This window comes from Nerophis lumbriciformis, linkage group LG33, assembly GCF_033978685.3.
Source record: "Nerophis lumbriciformis linkage group LG33, RoL_Nlum_v2.1, whole genome shotgun sequence".
NCBI classification, from domain to species: Eukaryota; Metazoa; Chordata; class Actinopteri; order Syngnathiformes; family Syngnathidae; genus Nerophis; species Nerophis lumbriciformis.
The window spans coordinates 7,882,429-7,901,468 of record NC_084580.2 but is presented as its reverse complement, the minus strand read 5'-3'; the positions used below and the strand labels follow the sequence as shown (position 1 = coordinate 7,901,468).

The following is a 19,040-nucleotide window of genomic DNA, read 5'->3' as shown; positions in this document are numbered from 1 at the left end:
CCTCTTCTTTTTTTCGGTTGAATTTTGAATTTTAAAGAGTCGAAATTGAACATAAACTATGTTTCAAAATTTAATTTTCATTTTTTTCGTGTTTTCTCCTTTTTTAAACCGTTTGATTATTAATAATAACATTGAGTTAAAGGTAAATTGAGCAAATTGGCTATTTCTGGCAATTTATTAAAGTGTGTGTCAAACTGGTAGCCCTTCACATTAATCAGTACCCAAGAAGTAGCTCTTGGTTTCAAAAAGGTTGGTGACCCCTGCCTTAAAGTATGATTCACATTCAGAATTTTCCATCCTTCTATATATGGTAGTTGGAGTTGCAGACAACTTCATTACTGCTAAATAGCAGTTTTCAGTAATGTCACAGAAGATGCAGGATTTGCTTTAACATTTAAGTGGTGAGACTTCCTATAAGATGACAGCTGTAGTGCTGTATTCTAAGGATCATGTCATATTTAATTAGAATTTTTTTATTTTTTTTTAAATGGTCTTCAGTAGTCACATACAAATTTGTGTGAATTATGCAAAATTATTTAAATGTGGTCCCCATGAACCATATTAACTCTTTTTCCCCAGGGTCCCCAGTAAGAATGATCAGCACATTACTTCATCAATCCAGAGATTTAAAGACGTGTATGAGCTAACTGGGCAGTGGACATTATACCTCATTTTTTTATGCCTCCACAACCTGTGGAAAGGGTGGTCCCCACAAGTGATTATCAATAATTTGGTCCCCGTTCCAAATGATAACCAGTGTGTGTGTGTGTGTGTGTGTGTGTGTGTGTGTGTGTGTGTGTGTCATCGGGGTATTGTTTTTAAGTCTGTAAAGCACTTTGTGTTTATTTTATGTATGAAAAGCGCTTTATAAATAACTTTTGATTAATTGATTGATTAAAAATGGCTGCTGAAATGTAAGGTGCACTCACTTTTGTCTGATACTGATTATTGAATACAGTGTTTGTCTAAAAGGCCTACTGAAATGCGATTTTCTTATTTAAACGGGGATAGCAGGTCCATTCTATGTGTCATACTTGATCATTTTGCGATATTGCCATATTTTTGCTGAAAGGATTTAGTAGAGAACATTGACGATAAGGTTCGCAACTTTTGGTCGCTGATAAAAAAGCCTTGCCTGTACCGGAAGTAGCAGACGAGTAGCGTGACGTCACAGGTTGTGGAGCTCCTCACATCTGCACATTGTTTACAATCATGGCCACCAGCAGCGAGAGCGATTCGGACCAAGAAAGCGACGATTTCCCCATTAATTTGAGCGAGGATAAAAGATTTGTGGATTAGGAAAGTGAGAGTGAAGGACTAGAGGGCAGTGGGAGCGATTCAGATAGGGAAGATGCTGGGACCTGATATTCAGCTGGGAAGGACTAAAACAGTAAATAAACACAAGACATATTAGCCACAACACAACCAGGCTTATATTTAATATGCCACAAATTAATCCCGCATAACAAACACCTCCCCCCTCCCGTCCATATAACCCGCCAATACAACTCAAACACCTGCACAACACACTCAATCCCACAGCCCAAAGTACCGTTCACCTCCCCAAAGTTCATACAGCACATATATTTCCCCGAAGTCCCCAAAGTTACGTACGTGACATGCACATAGCGGCACGCACGTACGGGCAAGCGATCAAATGTTTGGAAGCCGCAGCTGTGTGTGTACTCACGGAACCGCGTCTGCGTATCCAACTCAAAGTCCTCCTGGTAAGAGTCTCTGTTGTCCCAGTTCTCCACAGGCCAATGGTAAAGCTTGACTGTCATCTTTCGGGAATGTAAACAATGAAACACCGGCTGTGTTTGTGTTGCTGCAGTCGGCCGCAATACACCGCTTCCCACCTACAGCTTTCTTCTTTGCTGTCTCCATTGTTCATTGAACAAATTGCAAAAGATTCACCAACACAGATGTCCAGAATACTGTGGAATTTTGCGATGAAAACAGACGACTTAATAGCTGGCCACCATGCTGTCCCAAAATGTCCTCTGCAATCCGTGACGTCACGTGCAGGCGTCATCATACCGAAACGTTTTCAGCAGGATATTTCGGCGCGAAATTTAAAATTGCACTTTAGTAAGCTCACCCGGCCGTATTGGCATGTGTTGCAATGTTAAGATTTCATCATTGATATATAAACTATCAGACTGTGTGGTCGGTAGTAGTGGGTTTCAGTAGGCCTTTAAAAGGGGACAGACAGGCTCATTCATATTTTCACCTGTGTCAGAGCTTCTTCAAGAACACTTGTGTTGTTAATAAAGATCAATTTTATTCGAGGTACAAACTGTAATTCCCTTCTGCACTCCATTCACAATGCAAAAAAAAACTTTCACAAAAAATTCATTATTGCACACCTCGCCTTCTACGATGAAGAAAAACAATTAGAAAACACACTTCTAGTTTAGCATTGGACTTTTTGGCAATCAGACAATGCATTATTTTAATGAACATTCCGCAATCAGCGCTACAACCGTATAACAAAAGGTCACACAAAGGAAGGAGACTTATCAGTTGGTAACAATACGGCTATAAAGACCACAACTAGTGACCATGTGGAGATATTTACTGCTTTGCAGCTGAACCATAAAAATAATACCAATCTGTTCTGTGTTTTTACTGAAAGTTGTGCACTCGTGTTTACTCCCTGGCCAAAACTTAGACCAGCACATCCATCCATCCATCCATTTTAGTGTATGATTATTCACACAAGACATATTAAAAAAAATGCTGCCATACAATAACAACAATGCTACCTTTTCTCATGCACAACTGCAAACTCCAACCACACTAATAAACATATTTGAACACACTGTTCATACACTATAAATGCTATAATCAATACCTCAATTCAATTTAATTGCCACGTTTACTATAGTCGCCGAGTGTGTGGTCTACGCTCTACAGAACAGACAACATTACCATCAACAGCTGAGGGCTGTAGTTTTTTTATTGTTATTATTTTTATTAACTCCAGAATATGACAGTAGCTGCCTTTTAAATATCATGAGCAGGTGTGTTTGTCAGCTGTTGGTGATGGGTCAAAACTCTTGTCGTAATGTTTTGTTTACTATTAAAGTGGTATTTAATGCTGACTGTGCAGTTTGTTATTTATCTCCATGACAACATTGATTCTGTTGCTAAATAAAAGACCATGTGGTCAAAAAGACCGCTAGAATTTCTTTCCCCTTTTCAAATTACACATTATTATTAGAGTTTTACAGAATTAACTTGTTATACATAATGAAGTTTCACATTTCAGAAATAATAATAGCCTCTTTTTATTTTAGGGGATACGGTTTAAGCAAATAAGCGTCCCATCTGGAATTACAGCATTTATACTTAGGTATATATTTTGTAGATACTGCAGTTCACCAGTAGGAAGGGGCAACTACACCCTACGTGTGTTTTTTAAAAATACTTATCTCCTAATTTTGTGAGGATTTTTCTTTTCAGCGGCAATAATAATGTTTTTTAGGGGGGAGGGATAAAGACAAGAAAAATGGGTAACAGTAGTATGGGGAACATATTCACCATTAATTAGTTGCTTATTAAAGTAACAAAGACTTAATTTAGAGTTATTTGGACACTAGGGGAACATATAAGGGTTAAGGTTAGGGTTACTAGTAAGCAATAATTTTGAGGTTATTGAGGGAAGACTCTTAGTTAATGGCTTAAAAGGTTGTATAAAAAGGCCATGCAGAATAAGGCATTAATAAGTACTTAATAATGACTAATTAAGAGCCAATATCGATTAACTAAATTTGGTAACACTTTAGTATGGGGAACATATTCACCATTAATTAGTTGCTTATCAAAGTAACAAAGAGTTAATTTAGAGTTATTAGGACACGAGGTGAACATATAAGGGTTAGGGTTAGGGGTAGGGTTAGGGTTTGGGTTACTAATAAGCAATAATTCTGAGGTTATTGAGGGAAGACTCTTAGTTAATGGCTTACTGGTTGTATAATAAGGCCATGCAGAATAAGGCATTAATAAGTACTTAATAATGACTTATTAAGAGCCAATATGTTAATAAGGAACTAATTAATGGTGAATGTGTGTTCCCCATACTAAAGTGTTACCGAAAAATGACAATGCATCCAAAAGATGTTTGCTGCCTATTTTTTGTATAAGAAGAATGTGTCTATGCAGCTCTTCGAGAGGATCTAAGTGTATGCACTAAACAATGTCAACAAAGCATGAGAACCAATATTCAAACAGTCTTTTTCTACAATAAATCTATCAGGAAAGAATACCTCCAAAATACCAAAGGTCCACAGTCCGTCCACTCCTAGTGCTCACAGGAGGCAGATGAGACTCCTCCCCTCTTCTATTTCCTCCTGGACCTTATCGCTGGAGGTGGCGATCTCTGCCTGGGCGGACAAAACAGCGCACAGGAAGACTGCCAGGGTCCCCCCGATGGCGGCGTAAAAAGCCCAGCCCAGCGAGCACAGGGCCGGCATGAAGGGGGAGGCCTCGGGCCCGCAGTAACTCATCACCTTCTCGGAACCCCAACCGGCAGGGTAGAGCATGAGACCCACCATGAGCAAGAGGCCTGGGGGGAGGACACACAAACAACAGACCCCAGATCAGCTGTTGACTCCTTGTGGAATTAATGTATTTATCCTGACACACACTCACACTCACACTCACCCACACCCACACACACACACACACACACACACACACACAAGTAAGCCACTTTGACTTCCTATGACATCGAGGATGTCATACTAAGTCAGACTTGGCTTTTCTGAATGGATGCCGTTCTCTATTAGATCCAGCAGGTGGCGCTTGAGTGCTAAAAAGTGTGCTTTTACTGTACCAACTACATTCGAATTGAAGTTTTGGGAAGTTTTGGTGGAGCCCTGTATGAATCCTGCCAAGCAACAGGTTACATTATGTTGCTATACAATTGTGTTCATTTTAAGTTTGTAAAACATTATTATCATGTTAATTTAAAAAAAAAATCATTTTAGACACATTTTCTCAGTCAATATTAGAATTATTACATTTCTTATTTGTTCGTATTCATTTTTTAAATGTAAGTAAAATATTTAATTCTATATTGATTTGTTGTTTCTATATTAATCTATTCTATTATTTAAAAAAAAAAAATCTTAGTATTACACTGTACTTATTTTTCCAAATTATTTTAAATACATCTATTAAAAATGCACTAAATATATTTTATTTCTATATTTATTATGTTTTGATGCTTTTTTTCCACATATACTTTAAACAAATTAATGTTAAACATATAGTATATTTCTTATGTCCTTAAACTTATTTAATTAATTTGATTAATTTAATTACTTTTGTTATTTCAGTTTCCATCCATCTTCTTCCACTTATCCGAATTCGGGTCGCGGCGACAGCAGCCTAAGCAGAGAAGCCCAGACTTTCCTCTCCTCAGCCACTTCGTCCAGCTATTCCCGGGGGATCCAGAGGCGTTCCCAGGCCAGCTGGGAGACAGAGTCTCTCCACCGTGTCCTGGGTCTTCCCCGTGGTCTCCTACCGGTCGGACCCGAGGGAGGTGTTCGGGGGGCATTATGACCAGATGGCCGAACCATCTCACCTGGGTCCTCTCGATGTGTAGAAGCAGCAGCTTTACTCTGAGCCCCTCCCGAATGACAGAGCTTCTCACCCTATCTCTAAGGGAGAGCCCCGCCAACCGACGGAGGAAACTAATTTTGGCTGCTTGTACCCGTGATCTTGTCCTTTCGGTCATAACCCAAAGCTCAGGTGAGGGTAGGAACGTGGATCGACCGGTAAATTGAGAGCTTTGCCTTTCGGCTTAGCTACTTCTTCACCACGACGGACCGATACTGGGTCTCCATTACTGCAGACGCTGCACCGATCCGCTTATCAATCTCACGATTCACTCTCGATTCACTCCCTCACTCGTGAACAAGACCCTGAGGAACTCAAACTCTTCCACTTGGGGCAAAATCTCCTCCCCGACTCCACCCTTTTCTGGGCGAGAACCCTGTACTCGGACTTGGAAGTGCTGATCTTCATTCCAGTCGCTTCACACTCAGCTGTGAACCAACCAGTGAGAGCTGAAGATCCTGGTCAGATGAAGCCAGAAGGAGCACATAATCTGCAAAAAACAAAGACCTAATCCTGCAGCCGCCAAACCGGATCCCCTCAACCCCCTGACTGCGCCTAGAAATTCTCACCATAAAAGATGGAAACAGAATCGGTGACAAAGGGCAGCCCTGGCGGAGTCCAATCCTCACTGGAAACGGTTCCGACTTACTGCCGGCAATGCGGACCAAGCTTTGACACTGATCATACAGAGAGCAGACCAGCACAATCAGGCGTTCCGATATCCCATACTCTCTGAGCACTCTCCACAGGACTTCCTGAGAGACATGGTCGAATGCCTTCTCCAAGTCCACAAAACACATGTAGGATCCTGCCCAGAGTATAGAGTTGGTCCACAGTTCCACGACTAGGACGAAAACCACACTGCTCCTTCTGAATCCGAGGTTCGACTATCTCGGATAGTCCTCTCCAGTACACCTGAATAGACCTTACTGGGAAGGCTGAGGAGTGTGATCCCACGATAGTTGGAAGACACCCTCGGTTCCCCTTCTTTAAGAGAAGAATCACCACACTGGTCTGCCAATCCAGAAGCACCGCCCCCGATGGCCACGTAATGCTGCAGAGTCTTGTCAACCAAGACATTTCCACAGCATCCAGAGCCTTAAGGAACTCCGGGCAGGTCTCATCCACCCCCGGGTCCCTGCCACCGAGGAGCTTTTTAACTACCTCGACAACCTCAGCCCCAGAAATAGGAGAGCCCACCATGGAGTGGAGCTACCCTTTTGTCTACCGGGTTGAACTCCAACATGCAGGCTCTGAGCCGCGGGACAGCAACTATTTCCACCCCTGCCCGTCGCCTCTCACTGCTGGCAACGCCAGGGTGGAAGAGAGTCCAGCCCGTATCGAGAGGAGCCAGAGCCCTTGCTGTGCGTCGAAGTGAAACCGACTAGATCCTGCCGGAACTTCTCTACCTCGCGCACCAGCTCAGGCTCCTTGCCCCCCAGCGAGATGACGTTCCACGTCCCAAGAGCTGGCTTCTGTAGCCGAGGATCAGACCTCCATGGGCCCTACCTTCGGCTTCCGCCCAGCTCACAGAGAACCCGACTTCTATGCCCCCTCCTATGGGTGGTGATTCCATTGGAAGGGAGACCCACCTTCCCGCTTCGGGCTGGGGGCCCGGCCACCAGGCGCTCGCCATCGAACCCCACCTCCAGGCCTTGCTCCAGAGGGGGGGCCCCTGTGACCCTCGTCTGGGCGACGGAAACCTTGGTCCTCGATTTTTTTGTATACATAGAAGTCTTTGAGCTGTTCTTTGTCTGGTCCCTCACCTTGGACCTGATTGTCATGGGAGACCCTACCAGGGGCATAGAAGCTCCGGACAACATAGCTCCTATGTTTGTTAATTTTATTATTATTTTGAAGTTAAATCATTTTAAAAATGTGATTAAAATGTATTGTATGTATATCAAATGACTAAAATTATCTCATATATGGATTTATTATAATAGAAACAACACATTGACGTTGCATGTCCATAGAGACAAATTGCTCACCAGCGATCGCCTGCATCACGCCGCATATGTTGAAAATGCTTTTCCTTAAGATGCTCTGGAAGCAAAGACTGAAGATGGAGATGCAGGCCACCACCCCGAGCACTAGCGTCCCGCCGGCCAGAAACAACATGGCCGCCTGCCAGAAGCCACTGGCCACCTCTAAGAAAGATCCGGCGTAGGGTCCGCAGCTAACACCTCCACCCCGGGTGGCCAGGCGAAGGCAGCGGCTGTAGAGGCCGAGGGAGGGCCGGTACTCCCCAGAGTCCACCCCTGCATGGCTCACGCTGGAATTCGAGCGCGGGGATCCCAGCAACCAGTCGGGGCTCATGAAGGCAACGAGCTCAGCGAAGGCCACGAGGATGCTGAGCAGGGTCCACAGCATGGAGCGGCAAGTTACAATGACTTGACACATTCTCTCACACACGCCTTTCTTCTTTGGTCTTTCAGTTGACGTCCACTTGTGGTGCTCCCTACCATCCACCGAAGCAACTTCCCGCCTCCATGGTGCATTCAGGAACACCTACAAAGAAGCACAGAGGTCAACAGAAGATGTAAACAAGCATATTCCCGACCACAGTGACTCATCACTGGTGTTTAAAAGCGGTGACATTTTCATCCGAGCGCCATATGGACCACGACATTCCCACAAACTCCGCTCCCGGCCAGCTGTGAGACGCACTTGCAGATGTCTGCTGACTTGATGAATCACACACACAAACAAACGAGCGCCATCCTGCCGTGGTATGACTCACACACACTCCATTATGTGGATAGTGTGGTGGGAAAGTAACAGCCCCCAGCATTCCACACCGTGTGACATCAGTCACAAGTGGCAAGTTGACACATGATATCCACTGCAGCTTCATCATCATATTCATGAGCGTTTCATCTACGAGTCCAGGGGGCGTTTATTATTAGTGTCATGGTCGGGCCTTTTGACAATAAGCCTCATGTCATCTGTTCAACTGCACTTAATTACTAATACTCAACAGTACGTAAGTGTACAAATCACTGTCATTATTGGGATTCATTGGTCATGGTTATAAATGTTAAAATCTAAAATGGACATAATACAAAGTGGGACGTCTCTTTGTAGAAGTGCAACCCTTACAATATTGTTATGGATACACCTTCTGGGGATGCCACGCTCCTGCATCATTAAGATTAAAGCATGATTTACTTAAATGTTGAAAAATAAAATAGAGTAGGAAAAAAAAAGTTAAAGCAGAAAAAAACCCGAAACGAATGCTATAGTGCTGCAAAATTATGAAAAATAAATAAATACAGTAAATATACAAATATAAATTAACAAAGCAACAATTTACCCTTACTTAAAGAATTATGTCAGGAAGAAATATTTTTTAAAAGCAGCATTATTTACTTAGAAATGAACAAAAGCATCATAATATATTTACAAACAAAGTAGAACGGTACGGAAACAGAGCGTTGGTCTTGAACTGGGTAAGAAGCTACTTAACCAACAGAAAGCAATTCATGAAGCTATAAGAACACACTTCTACAGACCTGAAAATATCTTGTGGCGTACCTCAGGGATCAATACTAGCACCAAAATTGTTCAATTGATATATAAACGTATTGTAAAATTACAAAGGACTAAAAGTTAGTATTATTTGCAGATGGTACAACTGTGTTTTGTTCAGGGCAGAAGACACAGAAGAAATGAACACAATAAAAAGAATGTTTGACAAAAACATCTCAGCATAACTAAAATAATGCTATTTGATAACAGTAGAAGGGAAAGTCAAAAACAAATACAAATAGACGGAGTAGATATTGAAAGGGTACAATAAAACACATTTTTGGGTGTAGTAATAATAGATGATAAAATGAACTGGAAACCTCATGTAAAAATATACACCATAAAGTAGCAAGAAACATAATGAATAAAGCAAAATATGTTCGGTACCAAAAATCACTTCATATTCTCTACTGCTTCTCGTGTTACCATGTCTGAGTTATTGTGTAGAAATAAGTACAAATGTGCTCTTCATTCACTAACTGTGTTACAAAAAAGATCAATTAGAATACCGTATTTTCCGCACTATAAGGCGCACCTAAAAACCTCCAAATTTCTCAAAAGCTGACAGTGCGCCTTATAATCCGGTGCGCTTTATATATGGACCAATATTGAGCCACAACAGGTCTCGCAACCCCAGCCTCTACTGTAGCGTCTATTCTATGCGCCTTATAATGCGGTGTGTCTTATAATGCGGTGCGCCTTATAATGCGGTGCGCCGTATATATGAACAACGTTTTAAAATAGGCCATTCATTGAAGGTGCGCCTTATAATCCGGTGTGCCTTATAGTGCGGAAAATACGGTAATACATAATCTTGGATATAGAGAACATACAAACCCTTTATTTATTGAATCAAAATATTGAAATTCAATGACTTTGCATTTGCAAACAGCTAAAATGATGTACAAAGCAAACTATAACCTGCTACCCAAGAATGTACAACAGTTCCTCTCAACAAAAAAAAGAGAAATATAACTTTACAGGAAAATCTCACTTAAAACATTTGTGTGCTTAAAACATTTAGCATATCCGTATGTGGAATTAAATAATGGATTGGATTAAGCAAAGAAATCAAACAAAGCACCAATATGATTCAGTTTAAAAGAGTGTTCACAAAGTACAAAGAAGAAGATTTTGAACATTTAAAAAATAAATAAATGAGAATAATAATTTATGTATTTATTATTTGTTTACCGGTACTTGCTCATGGTATATTTATGTATGTATTATTAATTATTCACTGTTCTGTTACAAACAGAGAACAAGGATATTGGATAAAACTGCTATAATATGAAATGGGGTAGAATTAAATAAGCTCTGCTTCTTCCTACTCCTTTTCGGACATGCTATAATCTGCCGTTCCACTAATAGGGAATGTGAGCTGGGATTAGACTGTCGTGATTGTCGTGAGACAGGTTAGTTTGACCCCTACTGTAGATGTGTTGTTTCAATGTTAAGTTAAAAAGTGAACGTTTTATTGTTACGATTGTACTCACTTAAAATATTCCTTTCAGCGTGCAATTACATTTAAGCATTTCTTGGCTTCATGTGCATGTGCAGCTGCAGGAAGGTGCATGATTTCCAATAGGGAGAACGACCAGAACACCGGCTGAGTCTGCAACTAGGGATGTAACGATTACCGTTATAATGATGAATCGTGATTAAATTCCCAACTCTTCGTATTACCGTTTCACATTTTAATTATCTTATAACTATGCGCGTTAATCACTAGTTGAAGCGCTAACATGAATATGAGCTACATAACATCTTTCCCCATTACAAACAACACCCGTTTTTCCTGTAAAAATAAACATTTTTAAAAACTCAAATAATAATATAACAATATTTAATATTTATTTTGCCAAGGAAAGTATATAGCGTTTCTTATATATTATTTATTTATTTTTTGGTTTAATAAAACTTGGTTAAAAAATGTCAGTGTGTGTATAAGTACAGTTTTCAAAAATACTGTGATATTAATATTAAACGGGATCATTTCGGTCACACTACCTGTGATATGAAATTGCAATATCGTTACATCCCGAGTCTGATCTGAGAACTTGTTTTCCTGCCAATTGCTTGAGTTGGTGTTGAGTCACATGCAACAACAGTCTAACAAAATATGGTATGGTTTGATTTTACATGAATCAGTAATAGTACCGACGGAATTCGGTTGTTACCCATATAAAAGCAAATTCGGTACCCATCCCTAATGATCATACATGGACTTAATAAAGTTATGACAAGATAAATTCCCAAAACTCTCGCGACCATTCACAAGATTTAGGATAGGGACCCTTGAAAAAATAAAGTGTAGAGAAAAAAAACACCTAACTTTTACACACAGGATGCACAGACAGAGTCTAGCTTGTTGAGACTCACTAGTGAGAAACACAGCGAGTTAACAAAAATTAAGGAGAAAAATATGATTGCAAAGCCAAATGTACGGTGTGGGAATATGTTGGCTTCAGTAGCGCAAGAAGAGCCATTTAACTGGGGGAACTGCTTCTCACTGCTCCCCTCACCACCCAGGAGGTGAACATGGAGATGGGTCAAATGCAGAGGATAATTTCACCACACCTAGTGTGTGTGTGTGTGTGTGTGTGTGTGTGTGATTATCGTTGGGACTTTAAATTTAACTTTAACTTTAACAACGAGCTAGTATGCCAACTTTGTTCGGAAAATGAATCACCAAACCCTGTTTTTCAAACTGGGGAAAAACTGCACTTCAAGATGTTTGACATTTATTAAAGTGCAAATTTTGCTAAGGGACATTGAGAGTCCATGTTATTTGTTTGTTTGTTTACCTATTTAGTAGGGCTGCGAATCTTTGGGTGTCCCACGATTTGATTCAATATCGATTCTTGGGGTCACGATTCGATTCAAAATTGATGTTTTTCGATTCAACGCGATTTTTGATTCAAAAACGATATTTTCCCGATTCAAAACAATTCTCTATTCATTCAATACATAGGATTTCAGCAGGATCTACCCCAGTCTGCTGACATGCAAGCAGAGTAGTAGATTTTTGTAAAAAGCTTTTATAATTGTAAAGGACAATGTTTTATCAACTGATTGCAATAATGTAAGTTTGTTTTAACTATTAAATGAACCAAAAATATGACTTATTTTATCTTTGTGAAAATATTGGACACAGTGTGTTGTCAAGCTTATGAGATGGGATGCAAGTGTAAGCCACTGTGACACTATTGTTCATTTTTTTTAATTTTTATAAATGTCTAATGATAATGTCAATGAGGGATTTTTAATCACTGCTATGTTGAAATTGTAACTAATATTGATACTGTTGTTGATAATATTCATTTTTGTTTCACTGCTTTTGGTTTGTTCTGTGTCGTGTTTGTGTCTCCTCTCAATTGCTCTGTTTATTGCCAGTCTACCCCAGGGCAGCTGTGGCTATGAAAGTAGCTTACCACCACCAGGTGTGAACGAATGATGGGTTCTACATGTAAAGCGACTTTGGGTACTTAGAAAAGCGCTTTATAAATCCAAGTTATTATTATTATTATTATTATTTATTGCAGTTCTGAGTGTTGCTGGGTTGGGTTGGTTTTGGAATTGGATTGCATTGTTATGGTATTTCTGTGTATTGTTTTGTTGGATTGATTAATTAAAAAATTAAAAAATAAAAAAAATAAAATAAAAAAATTTAATTAAATTAAAAAAATCGATTTTTTTTTTAAGAATCGATTCTGAATCGCACAACGTGAGAATCGTGATTCGAATTCGAATCGATTTTTTCCCACACCCCTACTATTTAGGATAATTCATAGTTGATGACCTTTCAATGCTAGTAGTAGTACTAGCAGTAGCTTATATATAAGATTAGTGCTCAATTTATCTCAAAATAATGCTAACAATAATATTTTTAATCTGCAATAATTTGTGGAACATCTATTATGAGCCCAGGCCTATCTCTTACAATGTTAACAAAAGTGTAATTCTGGACCGGAATTTTTTTTTTGGATCGGCAAATCCGCAAAATATAGCCAGTCGTAATGATTGGCCATGATAACAGTTTTAAGAGTCTGATATCATAACATGCCTACCAGCCTCGACTCAGGAGGGTGTTAGGTTAAAGCGTGCAGCATCCTTATCCTTGGGCAGCCAACACTGATCTTTGCCATTTTCTGATACCATCACAAACACTTCAAGGTAAAACATATTTTCCATTCACAGCCACAACACACTTCATGTGAGGTGGACCAGGGTGGAATGCAGTCCTGATAACAACATTGCAGGCATGATAACATCATGGGAGCAAGTATGACCAACAATGATACACTGTATGCTTTAGGAAAAAAACATCACCATACTACCGTGGTGGAAAAGCACTGATTGAAAAAAATGTACCCAATAAGAAAGGCCCAAATATGATAATCTACTAATTTGACTTTACACCTTGCTATCTTGCATCAACCTTTCTGAACAGATGAGCTTCTTGGTTTAAATAATAATCTCTAAAAGTTGGAAGAAAAGCAGATCCCTGACAAGAAACGAGTTATGACTTAATCTTAGTGTTTGACTTAAATAATAATGTAACACAAAATCACTGAACTCAAAGAGGATTTGGCTTCAAGAAAAAATCCAATGAGAGTTTAAAGATGATCGTTTCAAAACCAGGCTTGGGTCTACACTATTAAAATGCACTAATTTGACCTCTGAACTCTAGGATAGGTAAATTTTTTAATCGATTCAGTTCTTAGTACTTTTGAGTACATGTTGATTGTTTAGTAATAACATCTATTCTTTTTTATTTAACATTGATTCTAATAACTGAGCCATCCAGTTTTTATATCTTGTTTCTTCTGAGTCTCATTTGCAAGTATTATATAGTAGACTTTGCATGCAGTTACAATTCTAAGACGTTAGAGGGCAGTAGTGTATATGCTATGATGTGTTGCCTAGCCAGGAAGTAGGTTTTGCCATGAATGTGCCAGTCTAGTTCTATAGTGCGCCCTACAAAGTCGTTATACTGTAAGCTTTGTATTTATTACACACTTGCTGTTTGTTTGTAACGTGCATCTTAGTTGTAGTTTTCATTACAAAATTTGAAGGTGTTAAAATCGCCATGTAAAATTGCTAAATGTAATCAGTAGCATGTCTATGGCAAAGCCAATGTAAATTAGCTTCAAGCTAGCACGTTTTGGAAAAGTGACGCCTTACTTTACGTTTGAGCATCTTCTATCAGGCATACTTGCTTTGTCATGAGTCTGCTCTGAGTGCTTCTTTTCCTGCCAAGTGTTTGAGCCATTGATCTGTCGAATTTGGCTGCCTCCTCGAAAGAAGCTACCAGTAGTGTCTACATGCTTACTGCCCGTTAATATAAATTGTGAACTTTCTCACGCTGTAATTGTCTATATGCTTGCTGGTCAGAAAAGACAATGAAATAAACATAATTTAAAATCACTACTTACCGTATTTTTCGGAGTATAAGTCACACCGGAGTATAAATCGCACCTGCCGAAAATGCATAATAAAGAAGGAAAAACACATATACAAGTCGCACTGGAGCCCGGCCAAACTATGAAAAAAACTGCGACTTATAGTCCGAAAAATACGGTACTTGTTCAAGAGGCAGCTGCTTTTCGTTCAAGGCAAATATTTGAAATATTTGCATTTGGGCACATTGGGAGCAGACCTCGACAGGAAGCAAACATGGACAGAACACCAGTGCAGAGTCTGCAACTGGATGTGACGTCAGAGGCAATGTTTGATTTTACGTAAATCGATATCGGTAGTAACAAGGGAATTTGGTTGGTACCTATAAAAGTACCATATTCAATATCAAACCCTACCTCTAAATTCAACTTTCCCACTGGGCTGATATCGTTTAATGTTTTGTAACATGTACCTAGAAATCTGACTTCTGACCTTAAATGCTGAAAAGTGGCTGTTAGAGAGCTGAAAATGTGCCGCAAACTGACTTGGACCATACATACATAGGCCATAGGTCTACACAAATGCTGAGATTATCTTTAGTGCTAAACTGTCAGGTAGCGCAGATGTTTGTTATTCTTCTTTTTCTCCTTCTCCTTCTTCTTTAGTCACCATTGTCACGGTGTGTGGTTTCACACAGCAAGTAGCAATCACATACAGGCCCAGTGGACGCCTTGGTGCATCCCGTCTAAACAGTAGGGTTTGCATACATGCAGAGTAACTCAAAGACAAATACACTAGGCCATGCTAAAGTACCTGTGCATGATTGCTTGCAATGCAGTTCAAACCTACCATCAAGGTTTAGCTTCACTGCAGTCTCCCGCTTTTAAGGTAATCAAACAGTGCTCTATATATCACACAAGCCACAAATGTTGAACTTTATATGAAGTGTAAGCCGACTCTTCTACTGCAGCACAGCTGCGCAAAAAAGGGTAAACATTTGTCAAAACATGCAGCTCTGCTGTGTTGCACTATGATTATTTCTGACAAATACACCACAAGGTGACACGCCTACTAAACCTCAAAGTTTGACATTGTAAATCAGACTGACTTAAAATATGTCTCACACATTTCAAAACACTCTCTGTAACTTTGAACTTTTTAGTCGAATCACAATGAAGTTTGGTGCGCCCTTTTAGGGACTGACAAGCACATGTGTGTAACATTGTAGGAAGATTGGTTGCCATGCAAGACGTCTTTGCGACGGGCACTACCGGTGAAAAAATGTGTTGATTCATAAAAAAATGCAATCAGTTGCATAATCTGATAGTTAGCAATATAAGTAATGGACATATTCGAGTGAAATTGCCCGAAAAAGTCCACAATAGGTCCTGGAACAAGTGCTTTTGTAGTTTGTTATTATTATTCATAGATGGCCTTGTCAAAATACTTGTTGTTGACATCCATTCTGTCACCATACAGTATAGACACACAACCAGCCATGCATTTTAGGTTAATCAAGGTTTATACCTTTTTTGTTTTGGTTTGTTTTCTGGAATGTAAAAAAATGCTAAAATTAACCACAATATATATACCGTATTTTTCGGAGTACAAGTCGCTCCGGAGCATAAGTCGCACCGGCCGAAAATGCATAATAAAGAAGGAAAAAAACATATATAAGTCGCACTGGAGTATAAGTCGCATTTTTTGGGGAATTTTATTTGATAAGACCCAACACCAAGAATAGACATTTGAAAGGCAATTTAAAATAAATAAAGAATAGTGAACAACAGGCTGAATAAGTGTACGTTATATGAACGTGCCTGGTATGTTAACGTAACATATTATGGTAAGAGTCATTCAAATAACTTTAACATATAGAACATGCTATACGTTTACCAAACAATCTGTCACTCATAATTGCTAAATCCCATGAAATCTTATACGTCTAGTCTCTTACGTGAATGAGCTAAATAATATTATTTGATATTTTACGGTAATGTGTTAATAATTTCACACATAAGTCGCTCCTGAGTATAAGTCGCACCCCCGAAACTATGAAAAAAACTGCGACTTATAGTCCGAAAAATACGGTATATATTTTTTACCTCAATTGCTATGGTTATTTTGTTCGAGGAAACCTTTAGCGTTGATGCGCATGAGTGCGCATGTGCTAAGTAGCATTGGGCAGCAAATTTTTATGGGTAGCAAATTTTTCCAGAACACTCTACTTAAAAATCACATGTCCTTCAAACAATCAGTCAATCAAGCAAAGTTAGTTATATAGCCCTTAATCACAAATGCCTCAAAGGGCTGCACAAGTCACAACGACATCCTCTGCTCAGATCCCACATCAGGGCAAGAAAAAAACTCAACCCAATGGGAACAACAAGAAACCCTGGAAGGGACCGAAGACGTGGGAACCCCCCTTGGGGTGACCGGTGCAATGGATGCCAAGTGCACACGGTTACTAACATAGTGGGGCCAACAGGTAAAACCTCTTGAATGTAGACAAGTCGGGAGCACAGAGGCGTCACCAACTGATACAGAGAGGAGTGGTCTACCCCTGGTCCCAACTTGGAACAGCTAGCCCCTCCTCCGTGGAAACTGATCCATGGCTACCTGATAACCTCGCGCGGTTGGAAGAGTGGCCGTGTCAGCAAACTGTGGGTTCCTGGTTCGATTCCCACCTTCTACCAACCTAGTTACGTCCGTTGTGTGCTTGAGCAAGACACTTTACCCTTGCTCCTGATGGGTCGTGGTTAGTGCTTTGCATGGCAGCTCCCGCCATCAGTGTGTGAATGTGTGTGTGAATGGGTGAATGTGGAAACAGTGTCAAAGCGCTTTGAGTGCCTTGAAGGTAGAAAAGCGCTATACAGGTATAACCCATTTACCATTTAAATGTTAAAGTGGTATTATTAAATAGGTGTTGGTGTCTAGCAGGCCGGATAATCAACATTTCCGTTTTCTTAGCGTTAACATGCAAAACATTGCTGGACATCCATTGTTTAATTTCATTTAGACACACCTCCAGGTGACTACAATCTGGCGTGTTGGTCAGCTTTAGGGGCATGTAAAGTTGGATGTCATAAGCATAACAGTGAAAGCTAACACCGTATTTGTGTACGATGTCACCTAGCGGCAGCATATACAGGTAAAAGCCAGTAAATTAGAATATTTTGGAAAAACTTGATTTATTTCAGTAATTGCATTCAAAAGGTGTAACTTGTACATTATATTTATTCATTGCACACAGACTGATGCATTCAAATGTTTATTTCATTTAATTTTGATGATTTGAAGTGGCAACAAATGAAAATCCAAAATTCCGTGTGTCACAAAATTATCAATCAATCAATCAATCAATCTTTATTTATATAGCCCTAAATCACAAGTGTCTCAAAGGGCTGCACAAGCCACAACGACATCCTCGGTACAAAGCCCACATACGGGCAAGGAAAAACTCACCCCAGTGGGACGTCGATGTGAATGACTATGAGAAACCTTGGAGAGGACCGCATATGTGGGTAACCCCCCCCCTCTAGGGGAGACCGAAAGCAATGGATGTCGAGTGGGTCTGACATAATATTGTGAGAGTCCAGTCCATAGTGGATCCAACATAATAGTAAGAGTCCAGTCCATTGTGGGGCCAGCAGGACACCATCCCGAGCGGAGACGGGTCAGCAGCGCAGAGATGTAAAATTAGAATATTACTTAAGGCTAATACAAAAAAGGGATTTTTAGAAATGTTGGCCAACTGAAAAGTATGAAAATGAAAAATATGAGCATGTACAATACTCAATACTTGGTTGGAGCTCCTTTTGCCTCAATTACTGCGTTAATGCGGCGTGGCATGGAGTCGATGAGTTTCTGGCACTGCTCAGGTGTTATGAGAGCCCAGGTTGCTCTGATAGTGGCCTTCAACTCTTCTGCGTTTTTGGGTCTGGCATTCTGCATCTTCCTTTTCACAATACCCCACAGATTTTCTATGGGGCTAAGGTCAGGGGAGTTGGCGGGCCAATTTAGAACAGAAATACCATGGTCCGTAAACCAGGCACGGGTAGATTTTGCGCTGTGTGCAGGCGCCAAGTCCTGTTGGAACTTGAAATCTCCATCTCCATAGAGCAGGTCAGCAGCAGGAAGCATGAAGTGCTCTAAAACTTGCTGGTAGACGGCTGCGTTGACCCTGGATCTCAGGAAACAGAGTGGACCGACACCAGCAGATGACATGGTACCCCAAACCATCACTGATGGTGGAAACTTTACACTAGACTTCAGGCAACGTGGATCCTGTGCCTCTCCTGTCTTCCTCCAGACTCTGGGACCTCGATTTCCAAAGGAAATGCAAAATTTGCATGGTTGGGTGATGGTTTGGGGTGCCATGTCATCTGCTGGTGTCGGTCCACTCTGTTTCCTGAGATCCAGGGTCAACGCAGCCGTCTACCAGCAAGTTTTAGAGCACTTCATGCTTCCTGCTGCTG

At 40.4% G+C, this 19,040-nt stretch overlaps 1 protein-coding gene across 2 annotated transcripts in view; it reads right to left on the bottom strand.

The window, feature by feature from the left end:
• Positions 1-2,298: 2,298 nt before the first annotated feature.
• LOC133575850 (LHFPL tetraspan subfamily member 2a protein-like) overlaps positions 2,299-19,040 on the bottom strand; it is an 87,542-nt gene continuing 70,800 nt past the window's right edge. For both annotated transcript variants that reach the window (XM_061928726.1, XM_061928727.1), the window contains 2 exons: positions 7,620-8,139; positions 2,299-4,570 (listed from right to left, as the gene is read on the bottom strand). In XM_061928726.1, coding sequence (XP_061784710.1) covers positions 4,314-4,570; positions 7,620-8,031 — 669 coding nt within the window. In that variant the 5' untranslated portion in view covers positions 8,032-8,139 and the 3' untranslated portion in view covers positions 2,299-4,313. The remainder of the gene's footprint in view (positions 4,571-7,619; positions 8,140-19,040) is intronic.